Source organism: Podarcis cretensis, assembly GCF_951804945.1.
Source record: "Podarcis cretensis genome assembly, chromosome: 16".
In the NCBI taxonomy this organism is placed as follows: domain Eukaryota; kingdom Metazoa; phylum Chordata; class Lepidosauria; order Squamata; family Lacertidae; genus Podarcis; species Podarcis cretensis.
The window spans coordinates 23893559-23914422 of record NC_137186.1 but is presented as its reverse complement, the minus strand read 5'-3'; the positions used below and the strand labels follow the sequence as shown (position 1 = coordinate 23914422).

General features: G+C 43.5%; 1 protein-coding gene across 9 annotated transcripts in view; it reads right to left on the bottom strand.

Annotated features, from left to right (window-relative positions):
* Positions 1–19918, bottom strand: part of CIT (citron rho-interacting serine/threonine kinase) — a 114035-nt gene extending 94117 nt beyond the window's left edge. For 8 of the 9 annotated variants that reach the window (XM_079956286.1, XM_079956291.1, XM_079956289.1 and 5 more), the window contains exons 1-9: positions 19778–19918; positions 17881–18035; positions 16726–16867; positions 15484–15659; positions 13926–14027; positions 11562–11704; positions 10590–10683; positions 6702–6905; positions 5437–5590 (exon numbers count right to left, since the gene is read on the bottom strand). In XM_079956286.1, the coding sequence (XP_079812412.1) occupies positions 5437–5590; positions 6702–6905; positions 10590–10683; positions 11562–11704; positions 13926–14027; positions 15484–15659; positions 16726–16867; positions 17881–17976 (1111 nt within the window). In that variant the 5' untranslated portion in view covers positions 17977–18035; positions 19778–19918. The remainder of the gene's footprint in view (positions 1–5436; positions 5591–6701; positions 6906–10589; positions 10684–11561; positions 11705–13925; positions 14028–15483; positions 15660–16725; positions 16868–17880; positions 18036–19777) is intronic. The other variant, XM_079956295.1, reaches the window with a different exon arrangement.
* Positions 19919–20864: the final 946 nt, after the last annotated feature.

Genomic DNA, 20864 nt, shown 5'->3' with positions numbered 1-20864 from the left:
GTAACCAGCGACGGCACGTCTGCGCATGCATCGCTTTGAGCCACTTCTGCGCATGACGTCATTTTGAGCATCTGCGCATGCGCAAGCGGCGAAACCCGGAATTAACGCACTCTGTTACTTCCGGGTTGCCGCGGAATGCAACTCGAACGCGCTCATCCCGAAGCACATTCAACCTGAGGTATGACTGTACATCAGAATGTCTTTTTTCTGGTGCCTGGACACAATCAACTTCTGAAAGTTAGTTAAAGAATTTCCTTTCTACAGAGATTTTCCCTGTCCTGTAAAATTTATTCTACTTGTATCTTTGAAAACATGTTGAGTTCAGCAGCCCCCTTAAGTGCTTGCCAGTAGAATGAGCCTTGAATTCCTTCTGCTGCCTGAAGGCAACCAGCTTCCTTATCCCCTTGCTAGTCTTCATTATTCAGCTGCCTGAGAACCTGAGCATGGACCCCTGTGGATCAAGCACTGTCTCTCTGTTCCAGCTCTGGGTTTTGGTCAAACGTCAGAACTGCAGGCAATTCCAGCCTGAAGGTGCACATCACAGCCACAGTGCACCTAGTCTGGGAAGTCAAAGGACACTAGAGAGCCAATCTGGTGTCACTAACTGGCATAAAGACTCTCAGACGTACTGACTTATTTCAGTATGAGCAATCTGACATTGTGGGAACCACTGAGTTCTCACACCATGTTGCCTGGTGATTGGCCTCCTGCCAACCCGTTTTTCTCAAAGGCACTTGCCCACCCTCAAGGCTAAGCACCTGACACACTGCTGACTTATCTTCCAAAGACACAAGCACCTGATCTCCCAGGACAACCTAGAGACTGATTTTTATAAAGCAAGGATGGGGAACCTGTAGCCCTCCAGATGTTGCTGGACTCTATTAACCCTGGGCATTGAGCATACTGGCTAGGGTTGAAGAAGAAGAGGAGGAGTTTGGATTTGATATCCCGCTTTATCACTACCCGAAGGAGTCTCAAAGCGGCTAACATTCTCCTTTCCCTTCCTCCCCCACAACAAACACTCCGTGAGGTGAGTGGGGCTGAGAGACTTCAGAGAAGGGTGACTAGCCCAAGGTCACCCAGCAGCTGCATGTGGAGGAGCGGAGATGCGAACCTGGTTCACCAGATTACGAGTCTACTGGTTTTAACCACTACACCACACTGGGTTGATGGGAGTCCAGTCCAACTTCTGGAAGGCCACAATTCCCCAGCCCTGTTATCAAGGCATAACTGCTTGAAATATTTGGCTACTGTCCTAAACTTGCACAGCTGTTCCCCTTTCCCTGGTTTCTGAATCCAGTCCAACACAAGTCCCTTGAAGTTGCAAAGCAAATGAGGGAGCTGTTTCCAAAGGAAGAACTGTGAGGTGGTATCGCTTCTCGGCCTTTTGGCTAAGATCAAGTGTAGTGTAGTGAGGTGGGAGAGACTTTGTGCTGACCAGGCAATGGCTTTTCCCACCTTCCTTGCCCCACCTTCCAGCCGTAGGAGCCTTTAGAACAGAGCTGCTGCCAAAGGCATTACAGTGGTACCTTGGGTTAAGAACTTAATGCATTCTGGAAGTCCGTTCTGAACCTGAAACTGTTCTTAACCTGAGGTACCACTTTAGCTAATGGAGCCTGCCGCTGCACCACCACCACGCAATTTCTGTTCTCATCCTGAAGCAAAGTTCTTAACCTAAGGTACTATTTCTGGGTTAGCGGAGTCTGTAACCTGAAGCGTCTGTAACCTGAAGCATCTGTAACCCGAGGTTACACTGTATGTGTATGTGTATGTGTGAGGTGAGGAGATGGAGTTGATCAACTCCCACTCGAAAACCTATGTCCCCACTGTGGAAAGAAGTGTGGATCCAGATTTGGTCTCCACAGTCACTGACAAACAGTCACACCTAATAAGAATAGCTAATAGCACAGTCACTTACTGGTGATTTGTTAAATATTCTATGATTTATGTTGTGTCAGTTTGCATTTCTTAGTGTAAAAAGTATTGATCCGATGTGTAGAGATCTTTCCTATTCTACTTAATTCAAAAGGGTTCTGGAAGCTTCTCTGTATGAAAGAAACAAGCAGAACGTTCATAATGTTTGGGTTATTCCTTCAGAGAAGCTGAGTACAGCTGGCTTAAATTGGTTCTGTTATCTCTTCTGTGTCAAGGTCATGCTGGCTATAATAAGAGGCCAGAAGGAGCCTGGGATTCACTCTTCTCTCTCTCTCTCTCTCTCTCTCTCTCTCTTTCTCTCTCTCTCTCTCTCTCTCCTTCTGGTGTGGTGTTCTGTACATAGTATGCTTAGTGTTAAGGTTTAGGCTTATTATAAGTTATTGTAAGTTTAAGTTAAGTCTGCTGCAACTGGATTTCTTCTGGACAGTGCCAATCCTGAATGTATTGGATTTGTGACCATTATGCTCATTTGCCTTCAGTAGCAGTAAAGCTCTGCTGGATGAAATCTTAATTGCTTCTGGACTATTTTTTGGGAATCCTGCAATGTGTTTAAGTTTTTACTCTGCTAACTATACGTTGGAATCTGCTCTGGATCAATATTGTGTAGAATTCCATGACATGTACTTGTGATGTTCTATTGCGTTATTGTTATTCATCATTTGTAAGCCAATTTGCAATTCGTGTGAATGAAAAGCAGCATAGAAATATAATAAATCGAATCAAAAACCCAGTATTCCACCTGAGGCCTGGGATGCAGATCCTCCTTTCCTGGCAAGACTTAAGTCGCTTCATGGCAATTTCATCTACTCTTGGAAGCAAGAAAACCTTCTGCTTAACCAGGGATGCAAACAGGCTAAGAGAAACTGGCAAGGGCAAGATATAATGATGAATGGGTGCTAGAATCAGAACTCTGACCCCTGGAGCTTGCTCTTGAAGGCACTGTGGAGGCGGCATGGGACAACATTTTAGATGTTATCGTGCATCACAGCTAAGAAGGAATCTCCTCTGAGAAAGCAGGAGATAAACATAACAGAAAAACAGCAAACAACTGTTTGCTCAAGGGAGAGGTCATTTGCGCTTAGGTTAATTAGATTCTCTCCTTGAGAAATGAATGCTCCTTCCCATTTCTCTTCAGTAGATGGATTCATCTGAGACACTTTCAAAGGGCCTTAAAACATTAAATGGTTTATAAATGAATGAATTATTTGAAAAACGAGAATACAAGACATCCCTTTCAAGGTCTTGGATTCTCTTGCTTATTTATCTGTTTAAGATTTTTACCCTGACCTTCCTCAAAAAAATGATATGGCTAACACTTCAAATGCAACAACACTGGCAGAATTAAAAAGAACACCAAGGAAGTCTCAGAATAAAAGTGCAACAAAAAGCAAAGGGAGGGGTGGCAAAATAACTTTAGGACAGTGACGAACAAGTCAAACTGTGACATCATCTAAAAATAATGCAGTGATTGTTTAGCATTGAAATATTTTCTGATTTTTTTTATCCACAAGACTAAAAATATGGCATTGGTGTTCAAGCTACCAACCCTAGCCCAACTGACAACCATTTCAAACAGAAAGGCCCACAAGCATTTGTGGACCCGGCAACTCGAGGCTAGTCCCTTCATGAACTGCAAGCGATGAGTTGTCCAAGTTATACAAGGAAGCTGGCAGTGTATAGAGGGAAATTAAGAGTATATGGCTCTTCCATTCATGGTCCCAAAGCACTTTCCCTTTCCACCAGTGTTAGGGAAACTGTGGCCCTCCAAATGTTGCCACTGTACAACTCACATCATCCCTGATCAGTGGCCATGCTGACTGGGGTTGATGGGAATTGGAGTATGTGGCGTTTGCCCTCCTAGGTGTGTGACATCATACTGGGTTCATAGGGAAAGGGTTAACTAATTGTAAAATGACTAACCAATGGGAACCCAAGGGGAGGAGTTAGAAGGGAGAGTTAGAGTGGTTGAGAAATCAGTCTGGAGTTAGAAGAGACAGAGAGGATAAGTCTGTGAGTTGGGCTAGTCTGATGAGAGAGAGTGAGAGAATTTGTTAAGAGGAGTCAGTCAAACAGTTGAGATAATCAGTCAGAAGGTATTAGGAAGGTATAGGCCGGTAAGGAAACTAAAGTTAAGATAATGACAGGAATATTATCTGAGAAACCATAAACTTGTTAATGTTTATAAAATAAACTTGTTTATTTGGTTCACTTTTAACAACTATCTGGACTCAGTGTTTTACCTGAGAGTAACGGGTTGGTGGCAGCGGTGAAGCGAGCACAGTGGTGGCACAGGGATCAATGGACCGTGATCGCCACAGAGTCCAACAACAGCCCGAGGGCCACAGGTCCCCTAACAGTGCTTTAAACACACGCTCACAAACTCTGTTCCATTGCAATCACTACTGTTAACGGGAAGAAATCAGCTTGGGTGCTCGTTGTCCGCAGGGCAGCAGTTGGGCATCCCTACCCTCTATACTCTCAAAAATAAAGTATCTTCATTCTGGCTTGTAAAGAACTATTCATTGGTCACCCGTGATTAATAATAATCTTGTCCAGGTGAACAAGAAAATAAGATTCATGAAAGCTGGGGGGAGGTCATTTTAAGCAACAAATGACTTCTCCCACTTTTCTTATGGAAATGACTTAAAGCAGCTTAAACTATAAAATCATACACAAAACAGCATTAAACACCCTCAACCAAACACCTAACAGGAAAAAACAGAAAGTCAGCAGGATTTAAAAGAGGGAAAGAAAACCTATTAAAAGAAACAGAAGATGATTCCAGTAGTCATCTGCATAAGTCCCTATGAAGAGCCATATTTTGAGAAAGCAGCAAAAAAAGGGGGGGAGGGGGAGATAGTCAGGCATGTTTCCTTGGGGGAAGGCATTTCATGATGTCACAGATAAAAAGGTCCTGCACCTTTTACTCATCAGGTGAACCCCAGGTCAGCAACAGAATCCAGATCAGGACTTCAGATCTTGATCTTAATTAACAGCGATAAGGTACATGTGTTGGCAGATGCATTCATGGAAGTATTTGTAAGCCAACGACTTGACTTAATTTGCTAGCCAAGTTTAAATACGTAAAGGAAGTCTTGTGTGTCTTTGTCTTAATAGCATTTAGGCAGGTCCAAGCAGCCTTCTCAATGCACCACTTGATAAAATTTCACCCACTACTTGCATCCTTTCCGAGTATCTCAAATAAGTATAGCACATTTCAAGCACATAGCAAAGCAAATCATTTTCCCTGCATCTCATTTTGTACAACAACATTTGTGGCAGTTCAGTGCAAACATCAACAAAATTCCCTTTGTAAATTATTCTCTCTCTTTATTCCATTCATACGCTATCTCTGCCATGATAGTACTCATGGTGGCATACATGATGGAAGTGAACGAAGGGAACACCCCAGAAAGTTGCTGCATAATGTTCCTTTGGAGTATGCCCTGGGAATTAGCCACCAACCAAGGCCCTAAATTTCATCAGGAACATGTTACTCACAGTTACGGATGCAACTCCAGTCAACTGTAGAAAAGAATGGATGACAGCAGAGGCTTTCATAATCTAGTCTCTCTTTCTGCCCACACAGTAAGCTCTGCACTAGATCAAGGAATTCTTTGCTGACTTTCACATCCTCAGGGAACTTCAGGAACCTCTGAAGTTTAAGCAAAAATAAATCTTACTCAGCAGTAAAGAAACCAAAAGCTGAGAGCTGGGATCCAAAGAACTACTTTCGTCAAGCCAAAAAGCTTGCATACCCTGAAGTGGGCCATGTGGATTTGTATTTATTTTAACACAACATCCCATTAAGCTATACTGCAAACTGCTTTTGAAACTTCCTCCACACCTGAAAACAAAATAAGGAGGCAGCTGTTTGGAGAGACGACAGCCCAGAGTCCTTTCAGGTACATGGGATGAGCAGCACAGTTCTTTGGACCCCAGCCAAAGGGTTTCAGTATCCTTCAAAACATCCCCAAAAAAGTAGTTAATGAAAGGGATATGCACATGCAGCAACTTCACAAAAGCACAGGAAAGCAAAAAATATTATTATTAGCTGATGGTGATGTTGTTGTTGCTGCTATATTAGCTATTCTTATTAGGTGCAGCATACAGAACATCAGATTTCACTTTTTAGTAATGAAAGTTTCTAGCCCTTATGCCAAGGATGGGGAATCTGTGGGTCTCCAGATGTTGCTGAAGTCCCAACTTCCATCAGTCATAGATTTAATAGTCAGTGGTCAGGGGTGATGGGAAATGTAGTCCCATATCTGGAGGGCTGCAGGTTCCCTGTTCCTGCGCCATGCAAAGCAATGTTTGAAAGCATGTTGACAATTCCTGATGATGGAGACTTTGCCAGTGACTCTGGATGGGGCTTTACTGCCCCTTCCCAAGACTAACAGAAGCAGACTAAATAATGCAAGATAAATGATGAGAGATGCATATATACCCATCATAGAAACTCACTTATTTACCACAGAATTTGGGTCAATGGCACAGAGTATCTTGCTTTTAATCATGCAAAATGCACACAGTTATAGGTAGAATTAAATGTATGATTGAACGAAGTTTTAGTATTGGCTAATCAGCACTAATTTCACAAAGTTCCTGTAGCTAATAATACATCTGTCAATAATGCCCAAAGCGCTAGTACAGCAGGAAATAACTAGCAAAAGTTATGCAGGACGCAGAACCATACAGACAAACGCTTGGAGCTCTTTTGTTCTGGCAAATTCCACCTTCATGTGTACTGAGAACATTGTTCATACCTGAAAGTTCATTATGTTATTGAAGGTTTTGCTTGAGGTTCCTTCCGTAAATGGTGATTTTCCATACATCATTTCATAAGCAACCACCCCTAGAGACCACCAGTCACATTCTGATCCATATGAACCCTTGCCATTGCTATTCAGAATTGTTAGCATCTCTGGAGCCATGTAATCTGGGGTGCCAACTGGCAGTTTGGCATCCACCTGGAAAGTAGAACACAATGGGTGCAGTTACAGCTTATTCTGTTGTTAATATACTCTGGAAACCAAGCATTCATCACGTTACTTATGAAAGGAATTTAAGATAACATTTTCTGTGTACATCCCTGAACAAGAAAATAATGGATTGCATGCTTAATACAACATTAACATGATGAACCAAGGAGGAAAATGGAAATGTGTGTTACATGGGAGGAGTCTGTATTTCAAGTCTTTTGAATCATAACAAAGCCAAATCTTTTTACCATGGATAACAGATTTTGAAAAGATTGTGATATCACACATTCCTTCCTCCCAGGCATTTGCCTCAACAGCAAAAATGCCTCGCATGAATTATCCGCAGTTAATGCTTTTGTCAGCACCAACTTTAGTCATGGTTAATGCTAACTATAATTTCCTCTTTGTCACTTCACATAGCACCCAATGTATCAGAAGCGGTTTGTAATAGGAAACAAGAACTTCAACCACTCAAAAATGCCTTTAACCAACTAAATGCCTTTAGCTAACAGCAGAAGAAATGGCAGCTCATCTCATTCATTCAAATTTAGCTGCATCTCTCCTTTCCAATGTGTAAAAATTGCCATGCTACCATTCCCTTCAATAAGCTTAGGTGGCTAGATGCCTATCCCACCCGAAATAAGCAGTGGCTTCTATGTAATAGAGGATTCAAGGCATCCTCCAAGTAGGCACACAGGCTTATGAATTAAGTGAAAAATACATTTTAGCACTCACATAAACTGCCTGGGAGCCTACAGAAACTGAAGCACTCGAGTCTACCAATTGATATGAACAAGCTTCTAGAAGCAAGGCTGGGGGAGGATGCTTCTTCTATCTCCTGAACTGTGTCCCCTACTACTTGCTATATAGCTACAAAAGACATTAAAAAAAATTATTGCATATCACACCCTTCCTCCAAAAACAGCCCTGGTTTGGAGGTGGCAACCCTCTAGCACTATATAGCGTAGCAGATGGAGGTTGGGGAGAGTGAGATATTTTTTAATGCCTTTCCCAATCCTAAGAATCTGAACAGCACTACAAGGCTCCTACTCCAATATGCCTGAAGCTAAGAATAGGAGCACATCCACTATTCTTTATTTATTATTGAATGGCTCTCTAGCTAGCTTACCTTTCCCAAGGAAGACTACAACAAATAAATAATATGCAAGAAGAAAAAGGCAAGACTGACAAAACAATTAAAAACTGTAACAAAAGCACACACTTTAGGGTTTTTCTAAAGGACAACAGTTCTTTAGATGCCTTTGGCCCTAACTGTTTAGGGCTTTAAAGGCCAATGTTGTTGCTGTTTATTCGTTTAGTCATGTCCGACTCTTCATGACCCCATGGACCAGAGCACACCAGGCACTCCTGTCTTCCACTGCCTCCCGCAGTTTGGTCAAACTCATGTTAGTAGCTTCAAGAACACTGTCCAACCATCTCATCCTCTGTCGTTCCTTCTCCTTGTGCCCTCCATCTTTCCCAACATCAGGGTCTTTTCCAGGGAATCTTCTCTTCTCATGAGGTGGCCAAAGTATTGGAGCCTCAGCTTCAGGATCTGTCCTTTCAGTGAGCACTCAGGGCTGATTTCCTTAAGAATGGAGAGGTTTGATCTTCTTGCAGTCCATGGGACTCTCAAGAGCAGGGGGCAGCAACCTAAGGCCCAAGGGCCACAAGCAGCCCACAAGCGGGGGTCGTTTAACTGGCCCATGAGCCGCCCCTGAACTGAACCGCCCACTCGGCAAGTCCCCACGTACTGCACTAAATCAGCGCAGCGCAGCGCAGCACGGGGACTCGTTTCTGCAGTGCAAGAAATCGCGTCTGCGCAGATGCAGGAACCAGAAATCGCGGGTGCGCACACTCACACACGATCCAGCCCACAGAGGGATCTCTGCTAGAGTGAACTGAACCAGGAGAGGCAAACCTTGCCAACCCCTGCTCAAGAGTCTCCTTCTGCACCATAATTCATAGGCCAATACAGCACCTTATATTGGACCCTGAAGCAGATAGGCAACCAGCATAACGGATGTCATATGGTTAGGGCATCTGTCTCCTGCCACGTGTCCTTGCTGTTCCATTTTGCCCCAGTTGATGTTTCCAGACTGCTTTCCCCACGCAGAGTGAATTACAGTAAGAATGCATTGCAAGATCTTGTTACAGGTCCCATTCGTACAGTATTGTGATTGCACTTGTTCTGTTAGTGCAAGGATTCATGCTTGGGCAACAGAATTTCTGCCCTTCTGCCCCCCAAGTCTGCTCTGAAGGAATGGGGGTACCCTTCCCCGGACATATTTAAGAAGCACATAGGGAAGGAGAGGAAAGACAAGGCTGCACAAGCATAAAGCCTTGAGCTAATGGAACCATTTATTTAGTACTACGTTGGGTACTAATTGTTTACAGATTTTCCACTATCGTAACTCTTTCCATATCAACTCCTTTAACAAGGATCCCATGCACATTGGGCCTGTGTGTTGCAAAGGATTCTGGGACATGTAATTATTTTTGGTTAAACCAACAAGCACAATGACCAATAGACTCAAGAACACTGGCCTCACTCGGCCTACTTGAGCTGCATGTATGAACACACCAAACACTCTCCTAGATGGAAGGGAAATATTATTTCCTTTAAAAGAAGCTTATTTGACATTCCTGGGAACACAGTCTGAAGACCACTGTTCTTTTAGATTAAATATGCATTAATAAATGCTGTTAGTTTAAGCAGCACACATTTCCAACTGGCTTTTAAACGAAAAATTAACAAAAGAATGTAATAATATTACATATCCAACGCCAGGACTGGCAAATGTAACAAGATGAGTAATTAGCCAATATTCATTTCTATATCGAATCACATCCGTTGCATTAGTTTAAACAAGAAGCACTTGTTAGCATCACAAGAGACAAACAGTTCTAACTGTAATCAAAAAGACCATTACTCACCATCCACCAGACCTCAGCTACTTAATTACCCATTTCAGTTTCTTCCCAAATTAGCAGGAACATCATTAAACTCAAGAACCAGGGTACACTCTAGCTGTCTTTCAGTGCTATCCACTACTTCAGTTTTTTTAACTGAAAGGCACAGCTCTCGCTTTGGAAGTACAGCAATTTGAGAAAAACACATCAACTTAAGCAGAAATCCATACTAATAATGAATATGTAAAACACTCAAAACTCATAGGGAAGGAAGTTCAAGAGCTTGCAGTTTCCTGAATACGCCTTCAGAGACAATCTGCACTGGGGCATTATTAATAATTACTTTTGGTGTCTGCAACACAGTTATCCATATAGAAGGGATGGCTGACCCATGCCCTGTGAGCTGCCCAAGGTTTTTTTGTGCCACTCCCAAAAGCTGCCATTCTTAAAAAGGTTGCTAGTGTTTCCTTACCAACCAATCACACAGCTCCCTGCTGTGATTCTGCGATGCCGAAAGATCCAGATCCAGAGGAACTATGCACACACTCAAAGAACAGTAAGGCTAGACATAAGCAATTCAGCGAATTAAATACTTTCACCTGTGCTAGCATTGCTTACATTTCTTTTAAAGAAACAGTACACTCTTGCCTCATTACTAATAATCTGTATTAAATTAGTGACAACTACAATAGGCACCCGCAGCCAAAAATAAAAAAGCTAAGATGTTTACTTTCCCCATCCACTCTACATCTTTATTACCTTTTTATCCGCCGTCAGTTTGGCGGCAGACCCAAAGTCCACCAGCTTGATGTGTCCTGTTCGGTCAATAAGAATATTCTCTGGTTTAATATCTCTGTAAATAAAAAACCCAAAGCAATCAATAAAAGTTTTTCACAAGACCATAAATGCTTCCCTAACACATACTGTATTACAAAAACCATTAGAGTGGTAAAAAAATAATCCAAAAGGGATGTAGTCAAACAGACTAACACTTTACAATACCACAGGCATCTCAGAGAGAGAGAGAGAGTATTTAGAAAGCAAATACTCAAGCAAGTCAACCTGGAAATACTCAACCTGGAACTATATTCCAACTCCAACTGAAGTTGGAAGGTCCAAACTGGAGTTCCTCATAAAAGCACCTGTACTGCTCACTTTACTGCTTTGTTTAGCTTTGGTGTCCTGTCCTGTCCCACACCACATCTTAGACAGCCAGCGTGGTATAGTGGTTAAGAGCGGTAGACTCGTAATCTGGTGAACCGGGTTCGCATCTCCGCTCCTCTACATGCAGCTGCTGGGTGACCTTGGGCTAGTCACCCTTCTCTGAAGTCTCTCAGCCCCACTCACCTCACGGAGTGTTTGTTGTGGGGGAGGAAGGGAAAGGAGAATGTTAGCCGCTTTGAGACTCCTTAGAGTAGTGATAAAGCGGGGTATCAAATCCAAACTCCTCCTCTTCTTAGGCAATAAAGCTACTGAGAATTCTTCAGTGAACTCAGGAGAGTTTCAAAAGCTGATGACGATATTGCAACAGGGTGTTCAAATTCTAGAAACCCACTGCCTAAAACAGATGTTTGACTCCAGCGATCTTAGTAGTATCTTAAGGGTAATGTCTCCGAATACAGTTAGAAGTATCGATAGTTTCCAAAACTGTTCCCTTCACTGATTTCCAAAACGATCCATTATTCCCAGTGTTGAATTAAGCCTACTGGTGTGAGGCACAGCAACACTTACCGGTGGGCATAGCCCATTTGATGGACACTATGGATGGCCAGAACTAACTCCGCTAGATAAAATTGAATAGTGCTTTCATCAAGTTGATCCTCATATCTGTTTAGGAAGGACAGAAGATCTCCTCCAGGCTCATATTCCATAACCTTCATGCAATTTCAAAGTAAACAGACAAAAAGAAAGCAAAGCTTTGTGAAGCTCTTCTACTATGAAAAGCACACAGCATCAGCAAACAAACAATCATTTAAAGAACATTTTCTGTGTTCTCAATATATTCAGCTTTGCTACAACAAAAGAAATTCAGAAGCACTAATCTTCCAGTAATTAAAGTTGGAGGACGGGACCCTAGATGCATCAAGAAGTATTTCTTTTTAACGTGGCTTGACTACAAAAATGGCTGTTCCTTGGGAAATGGCTGTGTTAACTATAGCTGATGGGTACTGATGACTTCGTAACTTATATACTTATATGCGTGGGCAGCTAAGAAGATCAGGAGAAAAGAACTAGATAAAATAATGGTCAATTGCAAAGGTGATTCGGACATTTAAGCTGGCACATTCTACCTGAGAACCCCCTGCTATTCTATCGTATGCAACAAATAATTCTTAGCAGACATGATCATGGTTTATTGTATCTGCAGTGGATGATGTTTTTATGGTTATTTTTGCTTTTCTTTTTGTTCCCTTTGTGAATGATGCCATGGCCTTTGGCTAGTGCAATAAAGTTTATAATGATGATGAAAGTTTATGATGATATAGCTGATGGGCTTTGTAGTCCAAAAGAGCTGGAGGGCACCAGGTTGGAGAAGGCTGGTTCTAACTCCATGCAGGCCTGCAGAGGATTGCAGTCTTAGCCCATTCATTATGTCTGAGGTACGCATACGTTTTTCAGGATGTGGTTCCAAAGATGGCCTTGGGGGCAACACCATGCTGGCTATGGCTGATAGGAATTGTCAGCCAAAGGTGCATGATCTCCTTTGTTCTTTCCCTGTGTCTATTTTAAATTTTAAGCTTCTTAGGGAAGGTCCTGTCAAACCTTAGTGAAGTATCACACACACTGATGGCTTGCTCAGTCTCTTCTCACCACATTCACGAGTGTGGCATAATGGTGGACTAGGAACTAGGAGACCAGGTTTCAAACCTTACTGGGTCATGAAACTCACTGGGTGGCCTTGGGCCAGTCACTGCATCTCAGCCTAACCTACCTCACAGGGTTGTTGTGGGGATTAAAGGAAATGGGGAAGAACCAAGGAACCTTGAGCTCCCTGAAGACCCTTGAGCTCCCTGAAGAAAAAGGCAGGGTATCAATGCAAGAAATACAAATACAAACACATGCAACAAGGCTCAAGATGACACACTGCCCTGCTCCCTTTGCCTTCTTCGTGCATAGCAGGTAATGTTTTTTTATTTTAAAATGTGCACCTCCCACTTCCTCCACTGGCTTACATCTCCCGCAAAAACAAACTTCACCAGCCAATCAAAATATAGAAACAAAAAAAAACCGGAGTACGATTCCGGGCATGGCCAAAAGTGGGACTACAACTCCCATCATCCCTAGCTAACAGGACCAGTGGTCAGGGATGATGGGAGTTGTAGTCCCAAAACAGCTGGAGAGCCAAGTTTGGCCATCCCTGGATTAAGCAATATACCAGCATTAAAAAGTGAAGTATAAAACAAACTGTAAGATATAGATAATAAAAACAGTATTAAAACTTAAAAACCAAGAAGAATTAAAAACTGCAGAAATGAAATAGATTCATTTGAGAAGCCTTAGGAAAAAAGAAAGGTTTGCAGTCAGGTGTCCCAAAACATAGCAATGTTGAGCTTGCTTCATTTCAATGGGAAGAGAAGTCCAGCCACAATGCTAAAAGCACATGCTTGAGTCATAGCATGGTTTACTATAGAGTGTGGCTTGAACCAGAGCACCCCACAAGTATTTCAGCATAGTTCAATAGTGGCTTCTGTATGCACAGAAGAGAATAAAATTCACTCTCCACCTCACTGTGTACAGTGGAAGCGGAGAAGTATTACCCATGCAGGCCCGAAGGTATCAAATTCTTTATCAATCATGCTTTTTCCCTTCTTCTTAAAATGTTAACATTTAAATAGTTTGATAATTGAAAAAAAAAAGTTAATTAACTGTCAAGGATTCTTCATTCTCAGATTGAAGTATTCACTGTTCTGCAGAAAGGCTCCCACCTTTCCTAACAGGAAGATTTAATGACTTGTTTCCTCCTGTAATTGCTTTGAAGTGAATGTGGTAAAATCAAACTCTACCCAGTAGTCTCCAGCAGCGAGCAACTTGCCTGGCGGGTGAAAGTAAAAGCTGTCAGCCCACTTGAAGTGATGCTGCAAATACAAAACTCACCAAATAAAGATTCTTTTTGTCTTGAAATGCATAATGCAACTGTGGAATCCAAGGGCTGGTACTCTGGGATAATATATTCCTTTCTTCCTCAAAGAATAATACCTGTGAGGAGTAAATATTAATAAATCATCAGCTCCTTGGAGGAACAATAAAGTGAGTGCAAATTTGCATTTTGAAGATTCAGCAGCAACAGTCACTCACATCTAAAGTCTTTCATCTAGTTTGGATCTAGCTTTCCTTTTCTGAAACTGTCAGCCTTCGGATTTTAAAAACCAAGTTCCTAGCCATCATGGAGAAAGCTATATATTTTGAAAAGTTGCATGTTTAAAGTTTGAGCATTCATGGTCTCCAATTACGGTACATTTTCCCTCCCCACACACCCCGTTACTCACTTTTTCACACAATGCCTCTCCCTCCTAAAGAGCATCTCTTGTGCTCTTTGATAAAATACTATATGATTCACAACACATCATTTGCACAGATCGTACTAATCTGCAACATTTGAATGCAGAATGACTTTTCTGGGAATTATTTCCTTAGCACAGAGCTTAAAAAATTCAACTGCCTATCTCTTTTTAAAAAATCTGATAAACCTGGCTGAATGACCAGGCTTCTCCATTACATAACAACCTACCTGTTGTGTTTCCAGCAGCCACCATACAGCCTATTCCAGAATGCACTGATTAGGAGTAGATGAGAAAGCTGTCTCAGCTCTCACCTTTTATCTGCCTGGGTTGTTGAAAGGTGCGGGTGGCCTATCTTTCGCTGTCTAAATGTTGGGCGTCAGGTGTCGCATGCATCAAAACTCTGTCTCTACAGGTGTGCCCAAGGCCACACAGCCAAACCTGATCAGAGGATTCATCTCTCTCCCTGACAACCCCCTCCTGCAATTCTACAGTTAAAAAGAGGGGGGTTATTATTCCCCATAGAAATGCTGTCGGCTTCTGTGTCATGTAGCATCCTGTTTTCAGGAGGGTCATGTATAGTTCCTGAAAGTTTGAGCTTCCTTTTTAAGACTACTTAGCTTATGTTACTTAGGGGGGGGGGGGTTATGCTACCTGTTTCCCCTCCATTCTAATCTCAATGAAGCCTCTAAATTTGGAACCTGGGATTTGACCATACAATTTTTGACAACTCAGATCTTCTGCTGCTTGTCAGACCATATTTTCACGCTATATGCTTTGACCAAAGGGGAGGTAACTCACTCCACTATGAGTGGGAAGTTGTCCCCTCCCAGGAGAAATTTAACCTGCTACTCTTCTGAGTTCCTCTCACTCAGAAGTTAGGATGAAGCAGGAGGTGGTGGCAAATGTAAGTTGGGGTGTTGCAAGCCCCACAGCAGCCAAGCACTTTAGAGTTTTGCACTTCACACAGATGCCAGAGAAGCCCGTTCTCTACCACTTCTATGGGCACAGGTTATTTGATCTTGCTCTGGGGCAACTGTATATTTATATGGATCACAACTGGAACTCCTGATTCCATACCCTGTTAACAAGCTTTCTCGCTATGATAAGGTTATGAGCAATTTGAAGATTATAAAATCAAAACAGGAACTCACATGATCCTGTGCCAGCAGCCTCTCCTTGCTCATCACCTTCATGGCGTACACATCGCCAGTTGCCGTCTCTCTCACTACCTGCACTTCTGCAAAGTGACCACATCCCACCAGACTTCTGACTTCAAAGTCCTTCACACTGGGCTGAAGTTCTCGGAATGCTGCTACAGAGTCTGAATCTGTGCAATATTAGACAGACACTTTACGTTGGGGAGAAGCAAACAGTGAAGTGCAATGCAGAATTTAACTTAAAGAGCCATGGCCATCCCATCAATAAAATTGTTCCCATGTCCTCTCCTCAGTCCAGATCTAGGGGACCAAAACTGCTCATGTCTCTTTTTATTAATTTTATTTCATAACATTCATATACAGTGTTCAAAACTCCCATTGTTCTAGGTGCATTTTGCACAGGAAATTTCATTATTACAAGCATGTTTCTGAGCTCTGGGCACAGTACTGCACCTAAGATTTCAGATTAGAACTGCAGAGTGGAAGGAAAGTAGGACCTTTTTCTGCCTCCCCACTTCCAGCCACTCTCTGAAGACTGGAAAAGAGACCCTCTTAAGAATATTAGAGGGGTGGACAGGGGAAGGACTAGATCATGTGAAAAATGAACATAGTATTTTAGCTGCATTTTCAGCTTTGCTTGTTATAAAAAACTGTGCATAAACATTCCATTGTTGCACTCATAACCTAGCCTTAAGGTGCCATTTCGTTCCTAGTTTTCATATCTCAGTTCCTAATACTGTTCATATATTATTTGATTGTGATGCCCCTTTGTACACAACAGTCAACACATATATCGTGCCAAAAATATGCACAACAGCTGCCAGGTAGCATCTGCCCAACTCTTCAATTCACCAGACCCTTCCATTTGGGAATATTATTTTCTACACTGGGTAAAAAGGAAGGATGCACATACAAGCCCAATACAATATCCTGCTGTTACTACATGGATTTTCTCTGTTGCAGTGGGGCTGCAGCTCAGTGATAAAGTATCTGCTTTGCAGGCAGAAAGCCCCAGGTTCATTCACTAGCATCTCTAAGTAAGACTGGCAAAAACTCCTATGTGAAAACCTGGAGAACTGCTGCCCATCAGTGTGGGCAATATTAAGTAAGATGTACTGATGGTCTGGCTCAGAATAAGGCAGCTTCCTATGTTCCTAATGTATATGCTGAACAGGTCCTTCACACAATAAATTCACTCTTGCATAAAAAAGCTGTAAGAAAGCCAACAAGACATACACTTTTTAATGAAATTGCCCACATGCTTGATTTTCATTAAAACAGGGTTGCTGCATTCTTCGAAAAGCACCATTAGGGAGTCCAAAATGCCTTCCCTGGAAAATGGAGACATCTGCTGCTGTGCCACAGAGGGCAGCTTCCCCTGGTAACAAAGACAAATACCAGTGAGAGACAAGCATGGAAGAACATTGGTAGACAATTCATAGTTGCTAGCAAAATTAGAAGCATATGTTACAGCAGGTCACTATGTGTATATATAGAACTGCTCAATTTCTTTTTCTACTTTTAGGGTGAATAGTTGAAGTGTGTGTGTGTGTGTGTGTGTGTGTGTGTGTATGCTAGTTACAGTTATATTTCCCACCTTTTCCCTAAAGAGCTCTGGGTAACATATATGGTTTCTGCACTCTCAAGTTTATCCTCACAAACCTGTGGAGGTAGGTCAGGCTAAGAGGCAGTGACTGGCCCAATGTCACCCAGTGACTATTTGAACCTGAAATGTCTCCCGGCTCCTGTTCCAACACTCTAACCACTACACAGCACTGCTTTAATGACAACAGTCTACTGTCACACTAGTTAGAGATGGCAATAGAAGTATTGAAAGGCAATCATTAATAAGACCACCCTGTGAAATGAAGAAGGGGAAAAGTGTCACCACTGCTATCTCTGCCTCCTGTACTCCCTTTAACAGATGACCTTTAGGAGATACTAAAAAAATAAAGATAAAGGGGAAAAGTTCTAATATGAACAATGTACACAAACTGTAGAATGTACAGAATTCCAGGAGGTAACCATTTCTTTTTCTTTATTTAACAACATTTGTAAACTGTTAACTATAAACAGAACCTCTAAGATGTTTACCTGTGCCCCACTGACCAAAATGACCAAGCTCCAATGCATCAGATATTGCCCAACTACACCCAACTTTTGTGATCAGCTGGTGGCTGATGATATTAGTCAGTGGGGTCCCAGAGGGTGAAGCAGTTGTTGGCCCCTCCTTACTGCATGGGAGGTACAGAACTTTGAAGACAGCCACAAATATTTGGCCACAATAAATGTTACTCCTTCAACACAACAGAAAGTTGCGTATTTATGAATTGCAGATGCTGATGTAAAACCAGTATAGTTTACACAATCTGGGACCAAATAAACATTTACCTGTAAAAGCAGGTTAAGTCTAGAGACACGGCTGGCAATGGGCTCCATCATGCCTATCTCCGCAGGATTACGCACACCATACTTAAACTTCAACATCTTCAAAATTCACCACCAACAGACACCTCCCAGGATGGATGCTGTAGTTTGTTTTCAATCTGTATAAGAATTATTAATTTCAAGAAGTTATAAGAAGTTTGGGCTTCCTTCAAATCACACAATTCTAAAGGTATAATTGAATGTCATAGAACAGGACGGGGAAGCTGTGGCCCTTCAGATGTTAATGGACTCAACTTTGATTGGCCCCAGCTAGCATGGCCAATGTGTCAGGGTTGACAGGAGGATTTAGAAGACTACGGTTTATCGACCCCTGAATTCCCTACCCTGGGAGTCCAGGGTTCAAATCCCCACTCAGCCATGGATCTCACTGGGTAATTTGGGTTAGTCACTGCCGCCTAGCCTAGCCTCACAAGGTTGCTATGAGAGCAAAATGGAGAGAGAGAGAGAGAACCACATACAACACACTTAGCTCATTGGAAGAAAAGTGGGATTGAAATGTAATAATAAATATTTATTTTGCCACTCATGTGCAGGGTTGAGCCCTGAATAAGATGTGAAGCAACAACATCTGTGAGGCGAAAGGTCGCCGTTCGGTGGTAGAACATCTGCTTTGAATGCAGAGGTTCAATCCAGGTTCAGTCCTTGGCATCTGCAGCTAAGGCTGGGAGAAACTCGTCTGAAACCCTGAGAAAACTGCAACCAGTCAGCACACGGAGCTAAAGTGCATCCAACTCAGTATAAAGCAGCTCACTATGTTCCTGGTTGCAGTTAATCTGCTTTGCATGCAGAGGTCTCATGTTCAATGCCCAGTTTCTCCTACTAGTGCCTGAAACTCCCCCCCCCCCCGGCTTTTTTCTTTTTCCTTTTTAAAGAGGACTATAGTTCAGTTTGGGACGTAGGTGGCACTGTGGTCTAAACCACTGAGCCTAGGGCTTGCCGATCAGAAGGTTGGAGGTTCAAATCCCCGCGACGGGGTGAGCTCCCATTGCTTGGTCCCTGCTCCTGCCAACCTAGCAGTTTGAAAGCACGTCAAAGTGCAAGTAGATAAATAGGTACCGCTCTGGCGGGAAGGTAAACGGTGTTTCCGTGCACTGCTCTGGTTCGCCAGAAGCGGCATAGTCATTCTAGCCACATGACCAGGAAAAACTGTCTGTGGACAAACACTGGCTCCCTCGGCCAGTAAAGCGAGATGAGCGCCGCAACCCGAGTTGTTCGCAACTGGATTTAACTGTCAGGGGTCCTTTACCTATAGTTCAGTTCAATCCTTGGCAATTTGAGGTAGGGCTCATTGTCACTGTAAACAATACTAAGCTGGATGGATCAGTTGCCCATGCCTTTAGTTGGAGCTCAAAAGTTGGAGCATCTGCGTGGCACACAGAAGGTCCCCAGCTCAATTTCCAAACTCTCCAGGTTACGCACGTTCCTGAGCATGTGCAGTGTGCCTTTCGCCGGTGACCCGCAACCTTGATGTGTACGCGACTTCCAAGAAGAAGAGGAGTTTGGATTTGATATCCCACTTTATCACTACCCGAAGGAGTCTCAAAGCGGCTAACATTCTCCATTCCCTTCCTCCCCCACAACAAATACTCTGTGAGGTGAGTGGGGCTGAGAGACTTCAGAGAAGTGTGACTGGCCCAAGGTCACCCAGCAGCTGCATGTGGAGGTGCGGGGACTGGAGCCACGATTTGAAATCCTCCCGCCCCTCCCCCGGCTCGCGCTCTCTTTCTCTCACACACAAACACATATATATATCTCATTACTATAATGTATAAAGCACTTGCATCCACCCCGCCCCCTTTGGATAGAAGGGCAGGACAGACATTTAATAAATCATCATTACCCAACGGCATGTCAAGAAGGGAGCCCCCTGAAGCCTCAGCGCCCTTTTCCCTCAAACGCGACGAGCCACACCCGCCGCAGCTGCCGTCGCCTCAGAAAAGCGCCTCCTCCGCCTTTCCCGCCATCCGCGTTTGAATGGACGAAGCGGAGAAGGGGCGTCACCTGCCTCCCTAAGCCACGTGATCCGAACACCCTCCGCCAATCCGCTCGCCGGGTGACGTCACGCGGAGACGGGAGCGCGCCCTTCTGTCTCCAACGCTCCTCTTTCGAAACAGCAGGGAGAGGCGTGGCCACGGAGCGAGATGGGGCGTGGCCAGCTCAAAAAGGGTCCTAACGGCTTTTTCCTCTCATCCTGTCAGAGCTCGTATTCGGTATTCCCACACCCTGCATATACTGCAATACAAAAGGCTGTAGTGCTTAAATACTGTAATAAGACACAACTATTTCAGGGAGGGTCACAAGCACAATTCCCAATTGTCTTTATGTGGTGAAATATACTCGGAGTCGAGTGTGGATTTCATGCTCGTTATTCAGCTCATAGAAGTGAGGAATGGGAGTTCCCCTGAAATGTCTGCTTTATATACATTATTTACACAATGGACCCACGTGATTGGCTATTTCTGGGATTCTCCTGTAGGCCAATCAGGTTGCGGATTCACTTCCACCTGGAGTTGGATTGGGTGGCTCCTGCGGACCAATCAGACTGCTGCATTCTGGATCCTATTCTAGGACCAATCAGACTGCTGCATTTTGGATCCTATTCAACTCAGTACATAAAGGTAAAGGTAAAGGTACCCCTGCCCGTACGGGCCAGTCTTGACAGACTCTGGGGTTGTGCGCCCATCTCACTCAAGAGGCCAGGGGCCAGCGCTGTCCGGAGACACTTCCGGGTCACGTGGCCAGCGTGACATCGCTGCTCTGGCGAGCCAGAGCCGCACACGGAAATGCCGTTTACCTTCCCGCCGGTAAGCGGTCCCTGTTTATCTACTTGCACCCGGAGGTGCTTTCGAACTGCTAGGTTGGCAGGCGCTGGGACCGAGCAGCGGGAGCGCACCCCGCCGCAGGGATTCGAACCGCCGACCTTTCGA